The 27419-nt window shown below is 36.1% G+C and overlaps 2 protein-coding genes across 2 annotated transcripts in view; one reads left to right on the forward strand and one right to left on the reverse strand.

Annotated features, from left to right (window-relative positions):
• Nucleotides 1-6530: 6530 nt before the first annotated feature.
• On the forward strand, nt 6531-13722 carry LOC117119322 (solute carrier organic anion transporter family member 5A1-like; the record flags this gene model as incomplete). Its single annotated transcript, XM_033264106.1, is given in 8 exon segments — nt 6531-7222; nt 7428-7742; nt 7973-8143; nt 8397-8586; nt 8713-8839; nt 9115-9284; nt 9993-10057; nt 12388-13722. Coding segments are annotated over 8 exon segments (2019 nt in total). The 3' UTR covers nt 12684-13722.
• A 4425-nt stretch (nt 13723-18147) lies between these two features.
• The window catches only part of LOC117119325 (transmembrane 9 superfamily member 1-like), a 45658-nt gene continuing 36386 nt past the window's right edge, over nt 18148-27419 (reverse strand). The window contains exons 12-14 of the mRNA XM_033264109.1: nt 20470-20632; nt 19778-19969; nt 18148-19405 (exon numbers count right to left, since the gene is read on the reverse strand). Coding sequence (XP_033120000.1) covers nt 19204-19405; nt 19778-19969; nt 20470-20632 — 557 coding nt within the window. The 3' untranslated portion in view covers nt 18148-19203. The remainder of the gene's footprint in view (nt 19406-19777; nt 19970-20469; nt 20633-27419) is intronic.

Consider the following 27419-nt stretch of genomic DNA (forward strand, 5'->3'; position numbering starts at 1 on the left):
GACAAGTAGTTTTGTGATCATTTTACCAAAATTGAGTAGAATTAACATTTTCTCTATTTTTCCCAATTTACACCATGTTTATGATTAAGACCTCCATCATATTAAATATAAACATGATCCTTGCCTTCAGTTTGACACATAATCTAGCTTTCTATGAACATTGGTTAACAAGATAGCAGGTTTTTAAAACAATTTACTAAAAGATAAGTGAAAATTACAATTTTTCTCAGTTTTTGCCAACTTACATCATGTTTATGATTAAGACGCCCATTTTATTAAAAATAAACATGACCCTTGCCTTCAGTTTGATGCATAGTTTAGCTTTCTATGACAAGTGGTTAACAAGATAGCGAGTTTTTAAACTTTTTACCAAAAATGATTGAAAATCACTATTTTCTCAATTTTACCAACTTACACCATGCTTTTGACTAAGGCTTCCATTAGGTTGACTATAAACATGAGTCTTGCCATTAGTTTGTTACATAATTTAGCTCTGTATGACAAGTGGTTTTTGATATAGCTTTTTTATGATTTTTTTACTAAAAATTTTTGCTAACTTACACCATGTTTTCGACTAAGACCTCTATTATGTTGAATATAAACATGAGTCTTGCCTTCAGTTTATAATACATAATTTAGCCCTCTATGACAAGTGGTTTTCGAGATAGCGGGTTTTTTTTAAATTTTTTTATTACCAAAAATATGTTAAAATCATCTCTATTTTTGCCAATTTAAGACTGCCATTATGTTGAATATGAACTTGAATATGAACATGAACCTTTATGCCATTATGTAGTTTGATACATAATTTAACTCTATGACAAGTGGTTTTCGAGATATATATTTACGCATGTTATCAAATGCTATGGGCTAAAATATAGATATTGGTCAAATGTAGTAAAAAACAAAAGTACTGTAGGTCACAAATGTCCCGCAAAAAGACAAATGGTAAAATATGTGCACTAAATCGACTCATCTCTCAGGCTATGTGGGCCGAGAGCTTCAGGCCAGGACTATATAACTGTTCCCTGGTGTGAACATACCCTTAAGGTTACGTAGGCATCGATAAGTATCAGGTATTTACGTAGGCATGCGAATGATAATGTGACATTATTTTTAATAATAGGCCCTATGAATCTAACATTACATACTGTTTAATGAAACCATTTATGTTTATTCGAACATTAAACTATCAAAGTGGAGCACAGACAGGTCCAACAATCACAAATATACAAAACTGACATTCAGAAGAGGGTACATGGAACAGAGAACGTATTCTTAAATATCCAGAAAAATCCAGTTTTACAAAAGTTGAATCGTATACGCAGAACCACTGCCACAAAAATTCATCTAAAATCGTCTTTACTTACTCGTTGAATAAGTGGTACTCAAGAGTCCCATAAAAACAATATATCGGCCTGCTATCATCTTCCTGGTTTAAACGTCCATTTTATTATTACTATTTTGAATACGATAGATGCATAGGCTATCCAAGAACGGAATGATTATTCTTAACTGAACTTAAGTGTATATATATATAAACACAATGGGTAACGGTAGGTTGATTGCCAACAATGCCTCATAAAATGCCCTAATGTGAGATGTTTGCTTCATTAAATTAAATGATATCTACAGCATGAAATAAATAACATATAAATCTGTATGCGTTTAATAAACGCTCCATCATAAAGACAAATTCGTTACCCCGTATCTTCAGCGTCGCTGAAAATGTGTGGAAATTGATACAAGGGCGAAGCCCCCGAAATAAATTACAATTAGGGGTTTCATTAGGCTTATTTAATCGATTGTAGAGTCTCTAATATCGTATACGAAAATACATCGGTTTTTTTTTTACCGGACGAATTGTGGGTTTTGTTTCGGGTGGGAGGCGGGGGAAGCTCTCCCCGGATCGGTTGGGCCCCGCCGGGGCCCCTGGCTGGCGCCATTCTCCTCCCCCCGCCGGTGCATAATTAGGTACCTTTAATTGTACATTTTTTATACATATCAACAAGACTACCTACATACAATACTAAATATAACATTAATAAACAAAAAGAATACCGGTACCTCAAACCAATACAACATTAATTAACAAGACTAACTAAACAACAATCAATACAAATCAATACAATCAATACAAATAAATCGAAACTGTAATTCCCATTCTACCTTTCAAAATCGCCTACAAGTTGCGACATGTTTTTGATCGTTTCAAAGTAAGAGGTTAACATTTCGTCTATATTAACATTAGATCGTTGAGACCTAAGCTGTCAGAGCTCCGTTTATTTGCATCACGATACAGCTGTCGTTATTGGCTTCTCCGCAACCTGGCTCGGTGGTCGGTCCCGGATTCTCAAGTGAAAATCGAAGGCTAGGGCCTACGTTATTCAACGTAAAGACCTATCTATGGGGTAGTGTCTGCATATTAGAGACGATTTTTCCTTCAACTGTAATGTTTATCAAGATAATATTGAGCTTGTGAGGACTGGTCTGTGCTGTCCACTCCACCATTAGATCGGACTGTGAATCATTTCATTTTCCCTTGGGGATAGTAACAAGGCCCGTACGTAGGGGGTGCGACGGGAAGTGGGGGCGTACGGGCAGTGGTGGTGCTAGGGGGGTTGGCAGGGCTACAGCCTCCCCCCCCCCCCCCCCCNNNNTCCCCCCGTCGGGGAGAAAAACCACAATTCGTCAGGGAGAAAAAAAATTATATGTATTTTGTACATAATAGACTCTAAAATCGATTAAATAAGCCTTTGAAACCCCTAAATTGTCATTTGGCGGGGGCGGGGGGGCTACGTCCCCTGGACAACTTTCGAAAGGTTTTTAGCGACGCCCGACCACGTCCACTTTTTTCCCGTCGGGAACATTGGACCCCACATCTGGGAAATCCTGGCGCCAGAAATACATCCACCAACATACCTTGACCAATCAGAGCAGTTTTCAACTAGGACTGCCTCTAATTGTCGTACAAACAAGGACTTTTAACTGTATTTATAAGCCTTTTGAGGAATTTGAGTGTTTTTCATCGCCGTTGGCGTGTAAATGACCACCGCGTACAAATTCATCTTCTGTACAGGTTTCACTAAAATCATCGTTATTCTCGTTAAATTCTTCTAGTGACACTTCCGGCCATCTAGAGGTGACATAATCATACATTTTTTTACTGTAGATCCCCCAAGGACGGATGAAATGGGGCCGAGCCGGCCCGGGAACCACCAAAAAACACAGGAATTATAATCGAACTTAAGTCTGAGACTAAGATGTCATTTCCGGCCATTTAGAGGTGCCATCATCGTTTTTTTCTCCATTTTCTTTATAACTTTAAAAAAACATACATTAATTATAATCAAATTTAAATTTGAGAGGGCCTTTTCCGGCCATCTAAAGGTGCCATAAAATGTTCTCTCTTCAGCCCCAAGCAAAAATAAAGAAAATTATATTAAAATTTTGGAGTGGCATTTCCGGCCATCTAGGAGTCCCTCCTCCTGACCCCATCATTTCTTCGACCGCTACTCAAAAAAAAAACAACTAACAAACAAACAAATAAACAAAAAAACCCTTTAATACTGTTCATATTGCATCAGAATCTATTAAGACATCAAAAATGTCTGAGCGCGAAGGGGCTAGACCCTAGCAGGGCTCTGCCCCTGGCGGTCCCCAGCCATTTTGGTCCAATCTCCACAAATTCGCACCCACCCAATAAAAATCCTGCGTACGGGCCTGGTAATATAGATTTTAATTGTCAAGGATCAAACCTTTAATAACTATAAATGTTTGCTAAATGTATATGGTTTAACTCAGATTATTGATTCTATTACACGTATTGGTCAAACTTCCTCATCTGCTTTAGACCATAGGCCCATTTTGTGCAATGCTACTGATCGAGTGATCCAACTGGAACACTCAATATATAGGCATCTGTGACCAGCTTGCTGTTAATTGCACCAGGAAAGCTTTTAAATTTAAGCCTGAAACCCCAATACCATCAAATTCGATATACCCAACATTATAGCAAATTTTAATAAGCAGAAAATTGACTGGAGTAATATTGTCAACAGTACCGACGTTTATATTGCCTGGGAGGGGAGAAATTTAAACGAATCTTTTTGACAGTCTTTGATGAAATAGTTCCTATTAAATAAATAAATGAGCAACCAACTACTGCAACCAGTATTTGATTTATGATATATAGCAACCGCTTAACAACCAGAAGTTTGATAAAAGGGCCATAGAAAGACGATTGACATCACAATTGATTAAGCAACTATAGTCAAATAATTAAGTAAACTATAAGAAATTTTCGTTCAAAAATTGCCTTCAAGCCTGTTTTCCACTAGGCGAATTTATAAGCGCGAATCGAAAGCGTCGGTTCGTTAATGAGCTATGATTGGCTGCGAACTTTCTTTCGCTTCGCAAAAAGTAGAAACTGTTCGAACTACCAATTTCGCTAAAGCGAAAACGCCGATAGAAATGTGATTGCGCATGCGTATGAACATACGCTTTCGACTCGCGCGAATAAATTCGCAAGTGGAAAACAGGCTTCAGGCATGTAGGCCTATATCTGTCTCTTATACACATCTAGATGTGTATAAGAGACAGGATTAATATGACGTACTACTACCTGGTTCGGACTTATGTAGGCAGGCCTTTACCACCTCATCTACAGATACAGAACTCATATGAATAATAATAACACAATTTTATAAAGTAACGACTATAACTGCTCACCGTCATTTAATGAATTGACTATTTACGTAACGTATTCAAATGTAATAGCCATATCTCTACAATAAGCACACAGGCGCAGTATTGGTCAAAAAAAGCAGGTATAGGGCCTATCATTACATTAGCTATAGCTCAAAACACTCAACCTAGCATTGGTAACGGAGGAGGGGGCGGGGGGGCTAATGTCCCCGACGAGAAAAAAGTGGGCGTGGTCGGGCGTCGGTAGAAACCTTTCGAAAGTGGTCCAGGGGACGTAGCCCCCCCCCCCAAATATGACAATTTAGGGGTTTCAAAGGCTATTTAATCGATTTTAGAGTCTATTATACAAATAAAAAATACATATAATTTTTTTGATTTGTTTTCTCCCCGACGAATTGTGATTTTTCTCCCCCTAGCCGCCCCCCACCCCCCCCCCTACTGGGCCAAACCCAGGTCAGTGATAGAACTACTTTCCACTGGGGCCCTCAAATCATCAAAACACATGGAATCCATATTATGATACAAAAAAAATTATAAATTAAAAAAATAAAATTATGTTATACAACTATCGTTAAATAATTACATAATAGTCATTTGGAATTCGTTATACCATTATTATTATAATTATTAACACTTACTACATACAATTTATATTTATTTATTCATTACATAATAATATAATATAATATGGAATAGACAATAACTAGATTTGCGTCAGGAGAATCAAGTATAGATGTAATTCTGCCCAATGTACTGAATACTCAGTACGTGTGGAAACACTTGCGAAACAAAATTCGCAAGTTGTTTCGGGTGGGACTCGAACCCACGATCTCCAGCTACCCTGGCAACATACCTGTAGACCACCGAGCTTGCGCCTGATGGTCAGGGTTGAATGCGAACCCAAGTAAGCAGCGGGTATTACATTGTGAATATAGTATTTGTTGATAGTATTGTTATTGTCGTGATGGAATAGACAATAACTGGATTTGCGTCAGGAGAATAAAGTATATAGGTGTAATTTTGCCCTACCTGACGTGGAAATGTACTGAAAATTCAGTACGTGTGAAAACCATTGCGAAAAAAAATCGCAAGTTGTTCTTGAGTGGGACGCAAGCCTACGATCTCCAGATCACTAGCCTGGCATCATACCTCTAGCCCACCGAGCTTGCGCCTGATGGTCAGCGTTGAATTCGAGTCCAAGTAAGCAGCGGGTACTGCAATGTTGAGAGTAATTGTTATTGTCGTGATGGAATATAACAGGATTTGCGTCAGGAGAATCAAGTATAGGTGTAATTTTGCCCTACCTGACGTAGAAATGTACTGAATACTCAGTACGTGTGAAAACAATTGCGAAAAAAAATCGATGGTTTTTCTCGGGTGGGACCAGATATAGTAGGCCTATTTGTTATTATCGTGATGAATTAGACAATAACTGGACTTGCGTCAGTAGAATCAAGTATAGGCCTAGGTGTAATTTTGCCCAACCTGACATGAACATTTCGCAAGTGTTTCCACACGTACTGAGTATTCAGTACATTTCCATGTCAGGTTGGGCAAATTTACATCTATACATAAATATTATTTATAAAAATTTAAACTCCACTCCCTAAACCTCATATTGAGATGTAGTTCAACTACAAGTAGGACAGTGGTATTGTGTTGTGTGCCTAAATAATTAATAATAAATAATATCTCTAAAAATTCCAATAACATTTGTCATGAACGACGTCTGATGACCAAACTATATTATGACCTCACGTTATTTTATTACAATTATAACTGTTTCATGAGTTGTTATTTAGCATTCTTTATTTTGAAAATAGTGACGAAATGGCTGAATACAAGTTAGAATTTACTGCTGCGGAATATACTCATTTTGAGCAGACTGCTGACTGTGTTGAGGATACAGCCGCTGTATCTGCACCAGAACACAACGTAACTGATACAGTTCGTGCACCGTACAATACTACAGGTGCTTCCACTACTGTGCCATGTCTAAAGTCTCATCACCGATCCTTGGTTGCTTCAAGTCTTCTTCTTTTAATTTTAGTAACAGCTGGTACATGTAAAGGGTATATACAAGGAATAGTGATGCTTGTTACTCACTACTTGCAAATGACTCAAGCAAACACTTCCACAGTTCCACTTTCGTTCGATTTTGGTTTCACAACTGCAGTTCTGTTTGTTAGTTACAATGGTGGAAAACGTCACAGAACTCGTTGGATAGCGGTAGGAACACTTTTTATTGGTCTGGGTACATTGCTATCCACTCTGGGATACTTTATATCTAAAGATGAAATTAATGATTTGGGAGCTCCAATTCTTTCGATTCAACTATGTAATATGAGTGATAGTTATAGACGTGAAGAAAATGAGCCCGGCCCTGGAACACCAACATTGAGCTGGTTATCCATTGGACTGATTATGTGTGGGTTTGGCGCAGCACCTCAGATTTGTTTGGGGTTAACGTATATATGCGACATTCTTCCAATGAAGTACACTCCGCTTTACATAGGTAAGTTTCAAGATAGAAAACATTGAGATGTTAATTCATTGTTATATGCCTATATTACGTTTAAAGCTAGTAAATAATATGAACTTCAAACGAAATTAGGTTTATAGGCCTAAGGTTATCAAACGATTTGATTAACCAAATTTAGGATCGACAACAAAAGACAAATTTCAAAAAATACTAATGAAAAATGTATTTTTTTAATAAGCGGCGATATTTACAGCAAATGGATTAGGGCTGATCCTAGGTGAACTGTTAAGCTTCAACATGCGGAAAGAAATAGAGAATGTAACTCAAGAACCGGCTGTCTGGGGGTCAGCTGCAATGAATCGTTGGTGGGTTGGTTTCTGTATGATGGGACTATTTGTATTACTAATTGGACTAATTATCCTGACATTTCGCAAGATTGATGCAACTACAGACGATGGTGAATCTCCAGAGGTGCGTCACATAGGCCTATGCCTACAACACGAAACACTTGGAAAATATAGACCACTTGCAGATGAAGTCACCATATCATCCAGTAATTAAAAGCTAATTTTATGATTTTGAATTTACATGAAATTTTAAGGAACGGGTATAGGCTTGTTGGTAGGCCTGCTGATAGCATTACGTGAAACTGTTTAACTTAATTACCAGTATTGGCCTGACTCAATGCCTGTATGTCTATACTTTAATCTAAATAATTTGGTATTAATTTAATATATAAATAACTTGTTTAAGTTTTTTAAACTGTCAATGTATTTTTACTAGGAAGAGTTCGGCCTAAAACTATCGTCCGTTTACTTCAGAACCCGACTTTAATGACTAGTTGTGCTGCTCATGCATTTGAAGCTGCCATTTTCTGCGGAATTTATCAGTTCCTGCCAGCTTTTCTGGAGAGAGATTATTCTGTCGAAGGAGGATTGGCTGATATTAGGATAGGTAATCATGTAGCCAATTTGGATTTTTTAAAAATCAATACTGTCCACAGGTGGTGAAATTTGTTAATATAGGCCTATGCATTAATTTCTTTATTTTAGACGTTAATCAGGATTAATTTGTATACAATACTGTAATACTTTGAACAGATCGGGAATCCAGAAAATGTGTTTGGATTTTTTTTATATGTAAAACACCCAATGAAAAAGTAAAATAATGCTCGAATACTGTTTGTTTACACTCATGTGCTCTACAGCAAGTGTGGTAATAACTGGTTTAATTACTGGTGGAATATGTGCAGCTATAGTTCTTATCAAGGGGCAAGTATTGCAGCTGAAATCACTCTGTCTGACGGTACTTGTATTCGGTGTGATATCGATGGGCCTATATTGGTCTTTCTTTGCGCCGTATTGTAATGGAATCGAAGTTTCTCCATATCAGCACAGGTAAAAACAATTGACATTCGCTAGTTATCACATTTTAAGTAGTAAGGCGCATGCTTTCTAATTTTTATATTCATTTGAAATACCCACCCAAATGAAATTAAAAGAATAAAATTGCAATGTTCTCAGAAATATGAATGCATCTGTTTGTACTGCTTCATGTCGTTGTTCGCAAGACTATTTTCCAGTTTGCGGCTCAGATGGTGTTGTATATGCGTCTCCTTGCTATGCTGGATGTACCCATGGAAACTATACAGTAAGACATTGTTTAACCCCTGTCTCTTATACACATCTGACTGATTATGTGTGGGTTTGGCGCAGCACCTCAGATTTGTTTGGGGTTAACGTATATATGCGACATTCTTCCAATGAAGTACACTCCGCTTTACATAGGTAAGTTTCAAGATAGAAAACATTGAGATGTTAATTCATTGTTATATGCCTATATTACGTTTAAAGCTAGTAAATAATATGAACGGTTGTTCCTACAACCTTCTTCAGCGCTAATAATATAATAAAATTATCCTTTAGGACTTTCTGGATTGTTCTTGTCCGAATTCTAACAATGGTAGTAAGGGCAGCGCTGTTGCTGGTGTGTGTAGTGCCAACTGTGACCCGATGTGGAGTATTCTTCTCCTCCTATTTTTCACAGCTTTCGTTACTGGAATTCAGGAAGTTCCAGCTACACTTGTTGTCTTAAGGTATACATGATGATAATGAAAATGATAATGATGATGATGACGATAAAGATAATGGTGATAATGATGATGACAAAGGTGATGGTGATAATGATGATACCTGAAAATGATGTTGACAGTGATGATTATAATGATTAGGGATTGTGTTTATCACATTTATTCGGTTATTTAAGTGAAATATACTATCTGTGCTCATTTCTTTTGACTTTAGAAACATTCACCTATGATTTTCTGGTGGAATTTATGATAAATATAATAACATTATTGGTCTATGGTTGCTGATGACACGCTAGAAAAGTGAGATGTTTTGCAATGTATGTGATTGATTATGACCAGGAAGACGCGCTGTCATAAAAGGCGCTATATAAATTTATTTAGTGATTGATATAATTTCTTCCATGCTTGAACTGTACATTCAATAATATCGAACACTTCTTTAAGTCCTATTTTTTAAATATACAAAATATTATTTATTTTGTACAGCACTCATAAATCTTAGCATATAAATTGAATAATTTTACCCAATATCATTACAAAGACTCATAGAGTTATTTAATGAACGTTCCATTCAGTTGGTCTACATATGAATATGCATAGTGTTCACATATAATTCAGACATACACTACTAGAATTAAACTTAACTTAAAAAGAATAATCAATCAACCAACCGTCGATCAACCGATCAACTAATCAAAACTTGTTTTGAAATAGGTGTGTTTCTCATGGTGACAGATCCGTGGCTATTGGGCTAATGCTTTTTATTACCCATTTGCTTGGTAAGTAACAATTATTTAACCTAATTAAAAAAAATGTTTTTTTAATCGGATAATTTTGGAACAATTGTTTTTTTCTTTTTAAATCGTATTCGCGGTAAAATTATGGGTAAACATTTTACTTACATTACATTTGTAGATAAATATTTCAGTTAATAATTTCTTGAGTCACTTTATTTTTTAAATTATTGTTTTGAGTATTTCGAGGGGCAATACATCTTTAATTGTGATGTTTTTTTTTTCATTTCTTATAGTTGTTATTGCCATATTTACCGTCCTTGTCACAATAGGGCTTACTTTCCATACCATCACCCCTTCTCATTACCGTTGTCACATTCATTGGCATTATCATGCTTATCAATCTCTCACCCCTTCGTTAACCATTAATGTCATTCATCACATTCCCATCACTGTTGTCATACCTTTTAGCATCATCTGCCTCATTATTCTTATCCACCCTAATATATTACCGTCACTAAACTTTCCATTATTTGTATTCATCACTTTATTCACATTCAACATAGAGAACATGCATAATCGCAAACAAAGATAAACATAACATGAAGAAAAACGAATTGATAAAGGAACGGAGAAGTCATAGACTCGTCTACATAACAGGACATACAAGGGAGACAAAGAGGGACATTCGCAAATAACAGGGTTACAGAACTGACAGAAAATGTCATAGTCACATTCATTGACATGATCATCCTCATCAAATCCCCTCTCATCCATTATCTCGCCTTGTCCATCAACGTTATCACACTTATCACCATCCTCATCAAACCCCTACCATCAGTTATCATGTCGCCTTTTCCGTCAACATTGTCACACTTCATCATCATCCTTATAAAACCCCTCCTACCATCCATTATTCCATCACTTTTTCCGTCAACGTGTTCACACTCGCTGTCATCGTCATCCTCATGAAAACCCCATATCCATTATTTCCTTGCCTTTTCCACCATCGTCGTTACGTTCATTGTCATTATCATCCTCGTCAAAACCCCTATCAACCATTATCGTCAATCGTTGTCTCTTCTATCACCTCACCGTTGTCATATTCACATTTATCAGCTCATCAAAACTCCTCTCCATTAGTATCGTTGCTACTGGTTTTTTCTACCCTCACCCAACACCAAATCCAAATTCACACCACATAATTAGTCACAGTTGCACGTCATCTGCTTCATCCCATTTATCATAGTCATTGTTTTTGTTCAGGGGTGGATCCAGGATTTGAGAGAGGGTGGTTCAAAATGTTTTGAAAAAAACCCAAAATGGGGGTGGGGGTTCGTGGGTCTTCCCCCGGGAAAATTGTGATTACTAGATGGCCGGAAATAAGCTTTCCCGACTTTTGAGGAGTCTTTTAATGACCTTTCAGTTCTTCAAAATTCAAGGTTCTTTCCCCCTCTTGATAAAGCTCAGGTAATTTTATCTCATTCTTTATAGGCCTATCCATGGACAAAAAAAATCAGAGACATAGGAAATATATTATTATATTCCAACAATATTGAGTAGTTAGATATTTAGTTTTTCTTCCATGTATCGATGGACCGATATGCCTGAAGAACGCACTTTCCTACATAGGCCTAATTATTACGACGTCGAACCAAAAATAGTGTGTATAATTTATTTAATTGAAGACTAGTTGGGCTAAGACTACCGTAGTTTGTCTGATCTGCCAACATATGCCTAGGTGAGGTTAGCATGCCTTTTGTAAGCCAGGACCCAGTAGTATTGTGTTACGTTTTTTCACAGATGGGGGTTCGAACCCCCTGAACCCCCTAGATCCGCCACTGTTTTTTTTTTTTTAAATATTAATCAATCCTCCCTCCCTTATCGTGTTACCCATCACATTCGTTGCCACACTATCTTCGTAACCCACGTCATTCACTGTTTCATTATTTACTTTCCCATTACCAACATCATCAATGCCTTTTATCTATCGGAAAAAGATTTCTTTTTTTTTAAATTAAAGCAGATGGATATTCTTTTTATGTATTCATTGTCTTAATTTAATACTGTAGTAGATGGAGCTGTGTTAGTCAGGTAGACGGATGAAATAAAAACACTGGTAGCGCTTAATAGATATTACACGAGTGGAATGGATGAGCGGTTAAGGGCCCCCGCACCATACAGCCATCGGCGCCGGTTCGAACGGAGGTGGAGATGAAGTCTTTTCGGATAAGGAATAAACTGAGGCCCAGTGTATACAATTGGCTTATGTAGACTGTTGGAAAAAGTACTACCCATGTTTTTAATTCATAAAATACAGTACTGGAAAATGAAGAATGTGTGAACCTCATTCTACTTTCTCTTTTACTTTTTAGGGCTTTTACCAGCCGTTATCTACTTTCCAGCACTTCTCAAACACTCGTGTTTATTGTCGCAACCTACAAATGAAACATATTTTTATGAGTGTTTAGCATATGATTCTGTGCGGTTTCGATATATATTTTTTGGCACAATCATAACACTAAAATGTCTAGCACTTTTTTTCTTTTCTTTGTCATGGTGCTCCACAAAAAAGCCATCGCCAATTGGACTCAACGAACGTTCGTCTGTACATACTAGTTCGTATGTGAGATTTGGTATGGAGGGTTATGACGAAACATTCGAACTATGAACTAAAGCACTTAAAGTTCATTTGTATTGATAATGTCTGTGTAAAGTGGTATAGATAATGTGCCATATAATCTCGAAACATAGATAGTTTCGATTATAAAAATATCTTCCTAACATGTTTGCGTGAACATGCTTCTCTGTATTTTTTATCCCGTCGCTCAACACAGAGGAGACATAGCAATATGGACTCGTTAACAAATAGTAATCCTAATAGTTATATGGCTTAGCGTTAATGACCCAAAACTGTATTGCAATTTTAGCTTACTACTTATCTTAATTCATTAGGCCTATTATTTCTGTTGTAACTTAATTCGTGGTGTTACAACAAAATCTTCCAAAACTAAAATGACAAATAAACGAATAAAATGCAAAATAATAATAATAATAATAATAATAATAATAATAATAATAATAATAATGAGAATTTATATAGCGCAAATTATAAAACAATGTTAAAATCAAATGCGCTTTAGACTGAAAGTTATGTTTCCTTTAAACATAATGTTTTGATGTTAGCTTTGAAAGTGGATATTGTAGAAGATTGCTTACGATGTAATGGTAGAGAGTTCCAGAGTAGTAGCTGCAAATGTGAAAGATCTGTTGCCGATAGTTTTGAAGTTGGTTCAAGGAATAGATAAAAGACATTGGTGAGAGGATCAAAGGGAACGAGAAGGGGTATATTTGGAACGGTGGTCAAGAAGGTAGAAATACAGTATCTTTCGTACTCAAAAGCACCCGATTTTGTACTACACACACAAAACTAACTAATCTTCTGTGGTTTTATTAGAGCACCAGAATTTGGTTTCAGTCAATTTTATCAATTGTAAACGGCCAGACATCACGATTACACAAGTTACGTTATCGATATTCTCGAAGGTACAGTTTTGGTGTTGCATTTATTTCTCTTCTTCAATTATGTTGACCCTCAATACTGCGAAACAAGAGGAAATTCCCAACATAAATATAACTAAAATAATAAGAAAAACTAAAATAATAAGAAAAACTAAAATCAGTTAATAAAACATAAGGCAATCCAAAAACTAAGTGTCTGTCTTATTCTATGGCGTCTGGATACACATCAAATCACTTATTTAAACGTAGGTGTCATATGCAAACAAACTTTAGATATAAGATTCAATAACAGCACACACTTTTCACTTGAATTTCACAGAAAGAATTGTTTGTATGTGCTCCTGTAATGGATTATTTTTAATTTCTTCGGTGCAAACGACGAAAGTCTGAATTGGTATTTCCATTGGGCTCAATACAGTAGGCTACACTGGGAGTAAATCCTCTACTCTTTTCCGAAGAGTGCAACTGCGCTCGTATATCCAGTGAGAGGGGTCCTTAAAAGCAGTACAGTCGAGTCAATCCCTTACTCTTTTCGGAAGAATGTACTACATTCGAATTTCCAATGGGGTCCTTATGGTGAAAAGCTGGGCAGTACACCCACTGGAAATAAGTCTTCTTCTAGACTTTCGTGGGCTATTCTCGGTGTTTACACCAAAAAAAAATCCAATCCAATCCAATACATATGGAAGTCAATCCCTTACTCTTTTGCTCTTTTCCGAAGATTATTAGGCCTACCACTCAATCAATTACTTTTTTGTTGATAGGCTATGTCAAGGCCAAGTTTTATTGAATTGAATTCAATGCCCGATACGATCATATCGGTCATAGTCTATCGACGGGAAATGTTACTTAACTAATTCCCCCAATTCTTTCAGTAGCTGCTTGAAGAAAATTTATAAGCAACAGCTGAAATGTAAACCTAAGTAAACAGCCAATAATAGAAATACCTGTATAGCTATTGTACCGAGCTTAATAATACAATAACAGGGAGTGCGCTATATCTAGTATGTAAACGTCGCAATTAGTATCGACCAAAAGAAGACAGGTTGCATGGTTTTGATAGTTTCATATTATTTTTTACATGGCACAGAATGCGGAACACCATTTTGTCCAGCAAAAGACACGTGGTCCAGTGAAAAACTTCTGTAAAATTCATTATTTTTCCCACAGTTAATATGAAATATGGATTATATCACTTCGGGCAATCGGGTCTTCTATGATATATGTTGTTAGTTTTTCAGACCGTAGGTTTCGTATCCGAGACGTTTATTTAGGCCCTAGGTTTTGCATTATAAATAAGCTTTGAAATAAGCGTAGGCCTAATTACAATATAGATTATTATAAGCTCTGTACAAGCAGCTCTTTTTGTTGCACAGAGCTTATATATTATATAATGGACCTTTTAACTATATGACTATATACAATAGGCGGTTATCATTCAATTCAATTCAAATTTATTTGAGCATAATTCAACACATTACAAATCACAAAACAATGAACAATAAAAAGATAATTTAGTAAAACATTTACAGCTCAGGATAAAAAAAAACCGAATCGGTTTATTTCAGTTGGGGTCCCTTAAATGAAAAAAAAAATACATAAAAGTTGGTTAAAAACTAAAACAAACATTGAAAATTTATAACAACCTTTAAAATTTATAATAAAAGTAAAACTAATAAAAGAAATAAAACCCATTAAACCTTAAAAGTATGTAAAAGTGAATGTGAAAAAACAGGTAAAAAACATTTAAATTTATTTAAAAACATTTAAAACTCCTTATTAAGTAAATCTAATAAAAACTCTCGTTAGCATTAAAAGACGTAAACATGAAAGTAAAAAAGCAGGTGAAAAGCGGTAGGTATTTCACAAAAAATTATGTTTATGTTTAAAGCATATTTATATGTTAAAACTGTTTACTGATTGTTTGTCGTTTCCATTTGTTTTTAATAAGCCAATGGTTGCATGACTGTAGTTCATTACTCAATATAGATGAAATTTCATTTGGATTTTTACCATCTACAATGATAGCTGTATCGACTGCGTACATAAATGGTTTTGACTTTACACTAGTTGTAATATCATTGATATAACATATGAATAGCAATGGACCGAGAATACTGCCTTGTGGTACTCCGCACGATATATTTAGAGGTGCTGACATAGCTTTTTTTAAACATTCTACTTGTTTTCTATTAGTTAGATAGGACTTTCATTTTATTATCATCATTATCCTTACTATGTTATAAATAATAAAGTAGGTGGCTATGAAAAATTAATTAAACGAGTGAATTTTTAGCGTATTGCCACGCTCCACACATTTGCCGTTGTCGGAAATAAAAATACTGTACAACAAAAAAAAAGGCTCTAATCTTCGTCACTAGAGTAATATAAAGTATATGTAGGCGTTGCATTCCGGAACATTGTGTCTAAATTAAGCCGACAAAAGGTTCCTTTTATGTACAGTACATAACAGGTATTTGAATCATGCCAATAGGTCTAAAGTAGTTTCTTTGTTGGTGATCAGATTAAAACGAATAACAAGTCCCGGCTTTTGTGGAATTTCCCCAAATTTTTTTGTGATGTATTGATTTTAGTATTTCGATGAACAATTGGTAACAAGAAGGACCTTGTATGGCTTTATAATTTCAGTTCATATTAATAACCCCCACTAACAGCCCTACTTTTTTTGGTTAAACCTTTTGGTTTTGGCTGTTGCTAACTGGTAATGAGTACCTACCCGTTGGCACCAGTCTGTTGCCAATAAAGTTCAATTCAATTAACATTTATTCAATTAATTAATCAAATACATCAAATGATAAATAAAGTGGACAACATTAAAATTAATTAATTAGGATAAAAAATAGAAGCGAAGCTTGTCTCAATTTGACCCCGACAAAACAAAAAGTAAAAACTAATAATAAACGCATATCAAGTAGACCTATATTATATATCTATATATATATATATATAAATACACATACACACATATACATACACATACATACATATATGCACACACACATACACATATATATACATACACATACGCCCATTATATTTACATATACATATATATATATATATATACATACACATACACACACACACACATATATATATATATATATATATATATATTGAAGTGTGGGTTTGCATGTATGCTCCAAGTAAAATAAAATGCAAAAGCAATGAAAAAACGGTGTACAATCATTGAAAGTTGACTTGCGGAACACAAATTTATTAAGCTATAACACCGCCAATAAACTATCGCTTACATAATCATTTTGCCATCTTATCATGGTTTAATTGTAATTAATTCGCCCATTCACTCAACTTATATTTGTGTGTATCAATACAATTAGTTGATTGGACCACAAAAGCTTGGTTCACGTCGAAATTTTATCTAGATATACATCCACTTAACTAGTTAAAAGTTCGACGTGAACCACTCAAGTATAGCTAGTTAAAGGAATTATTTAAGTGACTTAACTTTACTAGAATAACGGTAAATTAACTTGCTTAACGGTAAAGTCGGCTCGGATTAAAAGGACACGATTACGTAACGTAGGCATCTAAGCCAGCTTTGTTGTATATATTTCCTCCATGGTTGTATTGTACCACCATTATCATCTTCTGGCTGCCAACAACGTACTTCAACAATGCTAACAACAGCATCGAAGTAGTCTCATTAGTCTGGTTTTCAGAAATTATTTGTAATATTTTGGGTAAACACCCAGCAAACGTCCGTTTTACGAATAGTCGATATTACGAGACTGTCTCTTATACACATCTAGATGTGTATAAGAGACAGGTGTAAACTCACATGCAACTGTTGGCCTTAAGTTGTAGGGTGTAAACTCAGTTATGCGCAACTATTGGCCTTAAGTTGCAGGGTAACCTCAGTTACGCTACTGTTGGCCTTAAGTTGCAGGGTGTAACCTCTGTTATGCTACTGTTGGCATATGCAACTGCAGGCTTTTAACAATGACATTGATGAACATCACAAGAAATTAGAGTAGCATAAACATTTATCAAGTTATATTACAACAAACATGATAATTACCATAAAGACAACTACAATTATTATATAAAATGTGACTGGCTCTGGCAAAACCCTCCGTTGGTAGAAAAAAAATTCAAAATTGAGATTGTGTTTTTAGATTATGCGAGTAGTCTTCTTTAAAACAGTGTTTATTTGATGGAAATTGGTTAAGTATTAGCAAAGTTATGAATATTTATTTCACTGGATATCAGCCATGTAGGTTTTGAGAAATCAGCTTCCAAAGATTCCAAAATCAATAGCTTGTATTTTAAAAATAATTTTTTTAATGTACTTTTCAGTCAGATTTAGTGATTAATATATGTTCTTCAATATATGTTCTTTTATAAAATGCAAAAACATGAAAATGTTTAAAATTCTAATTCTTGAATGTTTTGGGTGCTTGTAGAAAATGCGACAAATGGAGGGTTTTTCCAGAGTCGGTCACAAATATTGACAGTGTTTACAACATTAGTGTCAAATGCATTATATTAGCTTAGAAGAATTACATTACAAAATCTGAAATTCAAATACTGAAAATTATAAAACAAATAATTATGTAATACAAGTACAAGTACGTGAATAAATAACTGTGTCATGATAAAACTTGCCAATTAGAATAAACATAGATGATGTTATCTATAACCCAACATTTATTATTATTATTATTATTATTATTATTATTATTATTAATAATAATAAAAATAATAATAATAATAAAATTAATAATAATAATATACAAACTAATACCTTGTATCTTTAAATTTTTACCCCCCAAAAAAGTCTAGTTTAATGATTTACCTAAAAAAAAAAAAAAAAAAACAAGTATAGAGACTTAAAAGAAAATGATTAAAGATAATTTGTATATCTATGGATCTTAAGTTAAATCCTTTATGAAAAATATATAATTACCTGTATATACAATAAAGCGTCATCTTAAACAGTGCAGTAGTAATAGTACTACACTTTTAATGACACAGAAGGAATGTCTGCATGCCTGAAACTGATATCATTTATGTAATGTAAAATGAAGAAATATACTGCACCATTTATCAAGGGATACCATCATTACTTATGCTGATTGGGTTCAGAATATCTGGGACGAAGTGCAACAAATTGCAAACTCTGTGGATTTCATCTAGTCATCCTTACAATATAAGGTAGCACAGATTAATATATCCAACAGCACACCATCCTACACATTTGCACTCCTGGATAGTGTTTGCCCAAGAACACAAGAAGAATTTACAGTGAAGGTTCGACTCCCTGACAACAAGGTTGAAAGACTGAAACGCAACCACTGTGTCAACTGCTCCCACAATATGAATGTATTATATTTTAATAAATAAAGCCTCTGCTACAAAAGCGCATTCACACAATTATTTCTGTTTTACTCGTCCCAGACATTCAGTATTTTTAAGTTTGTCACTATAAAAAAGTAGACTAAAATATTTAAAAAGTACTCGAGTAAACGAATCAATTAGCTTCACATCTACAACTCGATACAATTACTTACAAAATTCTACAAAAATGTGTTCTGATCCAGCTGTACTTGCACAAACATTAGAGTCACTTTAAGAAACTCATTAATATCATCAATGATTTTCTAAATGTACCCTTACATTGGTGTTCAGTCCATCTTTAAGTTGACATAAATGTATCGGATAAACTTGAGCGAGGCAAAAAATGAGACGGTGCCAAGCATGAGAAAGAACATGTAGCATGCAAGAATTGAGTATCCAAAAAACTCAACAGTTTGTAATGAGCCCGACATACTGGATCGCTTGTAGTAGTAGAAAATAGAATACAAGAAGACAAACATGCCAGTTGATCTGAAAAAAAAAAAGAAACATAATAAAAACATAAATGCAATAAAAAAAAAAAGAGAAAAAGACAGGAGATGAAAATAGCTGCCAAGGATATCCCATAAAGTATTATATTATGATTGCCATATATATTGATTACTATTATATTCTTTTTCATTTCATTCCTATTAATTTAATTTTACTACTAAAATGCAAATCAAAAAAATAATTATAATTCCAAGATCCTTGAATTTTCTTGCGGTAAACTCTACTTCCTTATCATAATTAATGCTCTAAGTTTACACAGCATTGTATTGGCATCTTGTAGTTTAAAAATGTACATGTTGCTAAAGATAAATTTATATACATAAATTAGGTAAAACGATGTAAAATACATACCCTGCACTAAATATAGAACGCCACCACCATCGGTAGTCTTCATTCGAGAGCTGGAAATATGTAAGAGCAACAGAGATGCATGCTGTCACGCTCAATAAGATGCCATACACGACAAAAAGAATTCCGTACAGGGTATACTGCTCACGCCCCCATAGTGTGGCAAATATGTAGTACAATTCCACTGATATAGCGCTAAAAATTTATAGAAAAAAATGTGTGATAATTTGTATATACTGTATAATATACTGAATGCAAATGTAAGTAAATGATTACAACGCATAAAGTCTCAAGGCCCTTTTGAGAATGCATGCTTACTTGCATTAAGGTCTCATGACACCTTCTTAAAATGTACAGTATGCTATACTTACATTGTGGTTATATTTTTGTAGGAGCCCTTTTATATTGTATGATTAATTGCATTGAAGCCTCATGTTCGGGTCTCTTTTCAGAATGTATGCTTACATGAATTGGGGTCTCATGCTAAGGTACCTTTTTAGAATGTACAGTATGCTTACTTACATTGAGGTCTTATTTACATTGGTCTTATTTTAGGAGCCCTTTTATTAGACTGTATGCTTAATTGCATCCTTATGGTCCCTTTTCATAATGAGGCCTCGAGGTAGGGTCATATTCTTCCATGTGACCCATAGCAAACACTATAATAATGTATACTTGATTACTGTCACAATTACCTGAATGGAAGGAATCCACCAATTACACAATGCATGAACACCGACCTATACCAAGGTACACTTGGAATCTCACGAGCAATATTCTTGGTGCGACATGGTGCATCAAAACTTCCAGCAAAGTTTTTACCAAATATACCACCAATCACAGTCAATGGATAGCCAACTATACAACCAAAAATTAGTATATCATTAACATTTTTTATCAATTCTTATACTGATGACAAAGATAATGATGACAATAAACTAATAAGAAGTTTAATTTATGCAGACAAACAATCTACTTTGAACAAAAGGCACGAACTCCTTTCAAAATGCAGACACCGTGCCAAATTCCTACTCAAAAACACATAATACCTAATTTGCATCTACACCGGCCCAACTCTACATATACACGTCAAATTTGAAATTCCCTTCACTCGTACACCGGGGTAACCCGGGGCAATCCCCTACTCTTCTCGAAGGATGTACTGGGTTCTTTAAAGCGCACACGAGCCAAACGCGTACACTGGGACTATTTTACAGTCCTTTCCGGAACCATTGGCGCGCGAGCCGTTTGAACCAGCGCCGATATTATAGCTGAAGGTTACGGTGCCCCTAAATTAAGCACTCGGCCAACCATTCGCTTGAAATTGTATTTTATTTATTTATTTTTTTTTTGTATTTAGGCACACTTTATTCAAAAATTGAATACACGGGCACATGGCCCAATAGGTACAACATAACTGGCACGCAAACCAGAGTCACCATGAAAAAATCTTGAGGAACATGCAACGTAATTTAATCACTTTTTTTTTTTTTTTTTTTTGTATAATCATTTATTTTATTATTATACCTAATTTACTTATTTATTTCCTTAATTTGGTAAAGTAGGCATTCAACCATCCTTAAGTTTTTGTGTACCCCAACATTCACCGTCACCCAAGGACACACCAGTAAATGCTGCCTGGTGAGGTTTACGGAATTACCGCACAGCTTACATGAGCAAGCATTATTAAGGTGGTAACAATTAGCTATGCTACACCAAAGGTTATGGTAAGCCGTACCTATCCACCGCCCCATCGTTTTCCTCATTGGCCCACGCAACAGGGTCACATTTGGAGGGGTCTGAATGCCATCACGAATCAGCGATGGTAAAGTATTTAATCTAAAGTAATTTTGGAGAATATCTCCAGCACCCACCCAACCAGATTCATCAAGGAGATGAGAGTTGGAACTAAATTTTGAAACACCCCACCAGTATTTTAGTAGACGGCACTGCACAAGAGTTATGTAATCAAAGTCAGCACTGGTCATTTGTGCAACAAAAGCTTTCAGGCCATAAGTTGCGGACAGCAAAACTACAGTGAAAAAAAGTCTCTTAAGTGAGGTCAGAGACATGTTTTCAAGGGGCATATTAACTGCAATCTTCACACAGGTGGAAATTCCTTTCTTTTTTGGGTAATCTATGTGTCCTTTATAACCTCCCTTAGTTTTAAACACAACACCCAAATAAATAAATTCAGAAACAAACTCGATGTTTGAACAGCCACAGAGAACACTGTCTCGGGCTCCGAGACGCCCCCCCTCTACAAAATTTTACTATCTTCGTTTTACTGACATTAATTGTCAGTCCATTGCTCTCGCAGTAATTAGATAGCAAATTAATAGATTTTTGCAACAGCTCAACTTCTCTCGTACATATGGCAAGATCATCAGCATACAGTAGAGTAGTGATGTTGCCCGGAGCTTCAACACACGAGGGCAGATCATGTGTGAAGAGAATATAAAGGAGAGGTGATAGGCATTCACCTTGGGCCAGGCCAATGTTCTGTGCGACTGCTTCACTCAATACATTATTTGTTAAAATTTTAATGTAATTCTCTCTCAGTAGAGACCACAACGCTTTCATAACCTTGGGATGCAATCCTAGTTCACAAAGCTTCCGAAGCAACCTACCCCTGTCCATGCTGTCAAATGCCTTTTTAAAATCCACAAACGCCACATAGAGTGGGCATTTGGGAATAGTTAAGGTGTTATTTATTAGCATGTTACTGCTTTGACAGCGGTTTCAGTGGATAGGTTGCTTCGGAAGCCATGCTGTTGCACAGGCAGTATCCCTTGGGTTTCTGCCCAGTTTAATATACGTTTACTTAGTATATACGTATAACATTTTAGAACACATGATGATAATACAATACCCCTATATGAGTCTGGGTGTGACAACGATCCTTTGCCCTTATATATTGGCAACAAGTAGCCAATCAGCCAATCAGATGGGCAACAACTGTTTAGAAAACAAAAGTTTAAAATTTGAGTTATTGGAGTTACTAAGATCTCACTACAGTTTTTCAAAACATCATAGGTGATGCATCCGGCCTGGCCGCTTTACCCGCTTTCCCCCTACCAAATGCAATTAAAACTTCGGACCCATCAATGGGCCACAAAAAAGGATCATCAACTGTCACTACATTTGCGTAGTAAGGCAACATCGGTAGATTGTCAGTATGCAATAAGGCACTAAAGTGATCAAACCACATTTCAAGGGACACCTGGGATCCACCCGACCTTGTTTTTCTAGTTCTCCAAAGTGACCAGAAATCGCAGATACTGGCTTCAGCCTTTTCAATCATCCGTATTAATTGCTCCTCCTGATATTTATGTTTTTTTCTTTCTCTTGAGGCGCTGGAATTCTGCTACAAGTTGTGAATTATTAGCTAACAGTTTCTTACTGTTGTTTTTCTTTATTCGAGCGTATGAACGTCGCGTTTTTACCTTTAATTCAAAGCATTCTTTATCAAACCACGGTCGAGATTTTCGTTTGCGCGATTTGATGCAGGAGTTCTTGATTGCATTACAAAGGTACAGATACGCGTCCTCTACATTGTTTGCCTCATTACCATGATCACAGTTTAGAATGCTATATAATTCCTCTACGTCCACACTTATTGCCAGTTTATTGTAATCAACCTTGCGAATAGGGCCGCTTCTCACACCCATTTAAAGCCCGGTTCCCACTAAACTTGTCAAGCGAAAGCGACGAGCGTCACGCGGCAAGCGAAGCGAATCGGGCAAAGTTCACAAGAGTTGACTTTCGGTAAAGAATGTCTCGCTTCCAATGATTCGCTTGCCTGTTCCCACTGCTGGCCGCGCGCAAAAACTCTAAATGGCGGGTGGCAACAGAGAAGTGATTTTGTTATCGCATTGACAGACGGAGGAAAAGGGCTGTGAGACGAATCAGATAAAATCCTCATGATTAACATTCCCAGAACTCTATAATGAATCAAAAGAGTGAATATAAATATAGTTTTTTTTAGTATATTTATTCAAGGCCTAGAGCTAGGCCTCCTAAGGGTAGATAGTAGGCCTAGCCTCAGGTAGTAGCAGGGTATCAGAGGCCTAGGCTGGACAGGCCTAATACTGGTAGAAAGAGGAGATAACTCAACTCGTCTCTGCAAATCCTTTTCCACGCATTGTCACATATTTTCTTTGCTCCCTTGTCACAGACCTAAACAAGGGTAGCCTACTGTTCCACCGAGTTTGCATGAAACGGACTCGTTGGTCATCATTCGCACATCTGTATATTGTTTTGACAATGGTCGCGACTTTATTGTTGACCTTTGACAAAAATTGAATCTAAGCCTTGCGATTGGTCCATCGCTCGCGAATCCGAAAAGGTTGGTCTTGGATCAACTCTTGTGAATTCGCAGGCGAAGCCTCCGCGACCACCGCGCCGAAGTTCGAATATTGGGCGTTCGCGTGTTCGGCTACAAATTTGTTTGCATGTTCACATTGGAAACACCAGTCGCGTCTTCGATTCAGCTGCGCGCGCCACATTTTCGATCGCGTTCAGTGGAAACCGGCCTTTATTTGGTGAGCACTCATAACTATTACTTATAACTCATAACTCATAACTAATTATATTATAGGCAATGTTTTAATAATTTAATTTTAAATAAATGGAGGAGGTACATGGAACACGCTGTGAAAATCTAAACAAAATATCTCATTACTGTGCTACCCATTGACTGGTTATACCATCGTTGGAATGGAATGTAAATCCATTGAAAATGAAAGGCACTTTTAATCATGCCTCATCAGTCAATAACGATCTTTATCATTACCATATGGACAACGGCGTCTCCAAGTCTAGATAACGATGACAGTTCCCATCCCATGGTAAATCGTGAAAAAAGAATTACATTTTATGTAATTAACATCTGATCTAATATATTACGTACCTAGGCCTATGTGGTTGGCTACGGATAGCTAAGGTTAGAGTACGAAAAGCTAAAAAATTCATAAATGTAAAGGAAAATCATCCTAGAGCAATGCTGAAAATCTCAATAGAACAAAAATTCCATGTGGGACCTTGCTATTATGTATCTAACGGCAACGTCCTTGTCATCAACTACACCACAGTGCGGCAACACGAAATGTGCTGTACATACACTCATCGCTACTGACTGATTTGAATGTGTGGTTTAATACACATAAAAGCAACTTGTGTAGCCTACATTTATTTCCTGTAGTATCTGATCTAGACTAGGGCCTATGCCTACACACGTACGTACCCAGCCAGCCTATTCGTCTTCGTCAGGCCAGCCTGCATTACAGTACATTGACACGAAATGTGCTGCACACATACACTCATCGCTACTAACTAATTTGAATATTATGTGGTTTAATAGACATAAAAGCAACTTGTAGCCTACATTTCCTGTTATCTGATCTATTACACACACGTACTACCCAGCCAGCCTATAGGCCTAGTTCGTCTTCCTCTAGCTCTAGGCCAGCCTGCATTACAGTAGTGTACATTGTCTATCTCTCTCAGGGGAGAGACCACCCACCCTTGCAAGCACCACAAAATGGCTCATTCTTCGCTGCCAACTAGACTCGTGCAGATGCATTTATTAGCCGCAAAGCTTACCATTCCAGGCTGTGATTGGTTGATAAACACAATGTGGAATCAGGCGATTTGCAATCTGATCAATGACGAGCACGCTTTCATAGGAAACCCACCGTAGTGTTAAAAAATATGATAAAAAAACATACTTTTCACATATTTCCCGACAATATTTTCACAATAAACTCTTCATACTTTAAATTCCCCACGCCTTATCTTCCATATTATTGCAAGATCGGCCTAATCGCGTCACAAACGAAGGAAGAGATAGAAAAACAAATGACTTTAAAATTCGCACAGAATCATCATATAAGCCCTCTCTCTCAGAGAGTGGGCTAAAAACTTGAATAAGGATGGGTTAGGACCACCATAAGCAGTTAGTACATACAGAATAGACATACAGAACTGCGCACGACTGTCATCAGCCAACGCGATTCTATGAAGAACACAACGTGACTATGTGCGCACAACGTTTTTAATGACAATCCGCTCTGACGACAAACGACAATCAGCAGACGGCTTTGTGTGGTCTAGTGCTCACAGGGAGCAGAGTTGATTTGTCGTGTGATGGTCGTAAGACTGTCGTGCGACGCATTGAGTGCCCGCTTTCACACTATGTAACAATGAATAATGGTTTGATGAATTCAACTACTACAGACAGCCCCTGTGGTGGAAGATGAGAGTTGCTGGTACCGGGTATCCGGGTAGCACAGACACGAAGGGACCCTTAGGGGCGAAGAAAGTCATTGATCGAGTTCCTAGTCCACATATCAAGCACCCTGAGCATCTTACATTAGATGGATATGTGCTCTATATAAAACTACACTATTATTATTATTACTTGCTACAGAAGTTTACATCATTTATACCCTTTACACTATGTAACAAAGGATGATGGTGTGATGAATTCAACTACTTGCTACAGTAGTTTACATAATTTATACCCTTTCTGCTAGCTACAATACAGTTTTTCTATAACATTTTAAAACGTTGCATACGTCCATGGTATAGCATACAGTAGGTTTAGAATCCCAAACATTAAGACATATGGTATCTAAAGATATTGAAGGGAAAAAAAATTCTCAAAAAACCTTCAACATAGAAACCAAATTTTCTGGATGACCCATGATAGTTTTTATTTATTTAAATGCATTTTCATAACACCTATACTTAGAGTTCAAATTGCTCCCCCATTCCATTCAAAGAGAAATTACTAATTTTATACAATTCAAGAACTAATTTAGCATACTCATACACAATATACCCATTTTCGAAATTACGAGTTGTGTGCGTTCATTACGCAGATACTCTAAACTAAATTTGTGGTGACATAGCATGTGTATCACTCCACCTAAGCTTAGCAACAGGCCATTGTAACAATATACAAGGTTCTTTTATTGTCACTGGTACATAAAATACAAGTAAAATTTGTTTTCCCCATGCAAAAAAAAAAAAAAAAAAAAAAAAAAAAAAAAATAACAACTAATTACAAGAGTTAGTTAGGACAATCCTAGACAAGTTCTTTGTACTACTATCCTTGTATTCGTAAAAAAATATTGAATGGCCCAGGTAGGCAAAGAAGTAACTGTAGACCTAGATGAAGAAGACCCTAAACGTCAGAGAGCAAACTTATTGGTCTCATAGAACACATTAAATTTTTACCTATTGTACAGCTATTTTTTTTTTGCAGCCCATAATTTTCGCATGCCCTTAATTTTCACGATTATCTGGATGATGAGTCCGGTCTTCAAAATAAAGGCTATCGGCCTGCTGGTATAAAACTAATATTCCTTCAATAAAGATTTCATGGAATGTTCTTGCTTCTTAGTGTATTATTTTTGACTCATTCAATCACATTTTAAAAATTGAATACAGTATTATATAAAAGATTAATGTCATTCTTATTTTGAAAATGTTAAGCTATCTTGGCTAGACCAGGACATAACGCTTCACATCAGACTTCACACAGCCTGACAGAGTAGGCCAAACTACCTGTGGAGGTCTGTTCTTCTAAGCCTATGCCTACCTTAAATGGAATAAACATCACAGCATTGTATTTCTTCTA

This window comes from Anneissia japonica, unplaced genomic scaffold, assembly GCF_011630105.1.
Source record: "Anneissia japonica isolate Jap-2015-1 unplaced genomic scaffold, ASM1163010v1 scaffold218054_len391659_cov197, whole genome shotgun sequence".
Lineage (NCBI taxonomy): Eukaryota > Metazoa > Echinodermata > Crinoidea > Comatulida > Comatulidae > Anneissia > Anneissia japonica.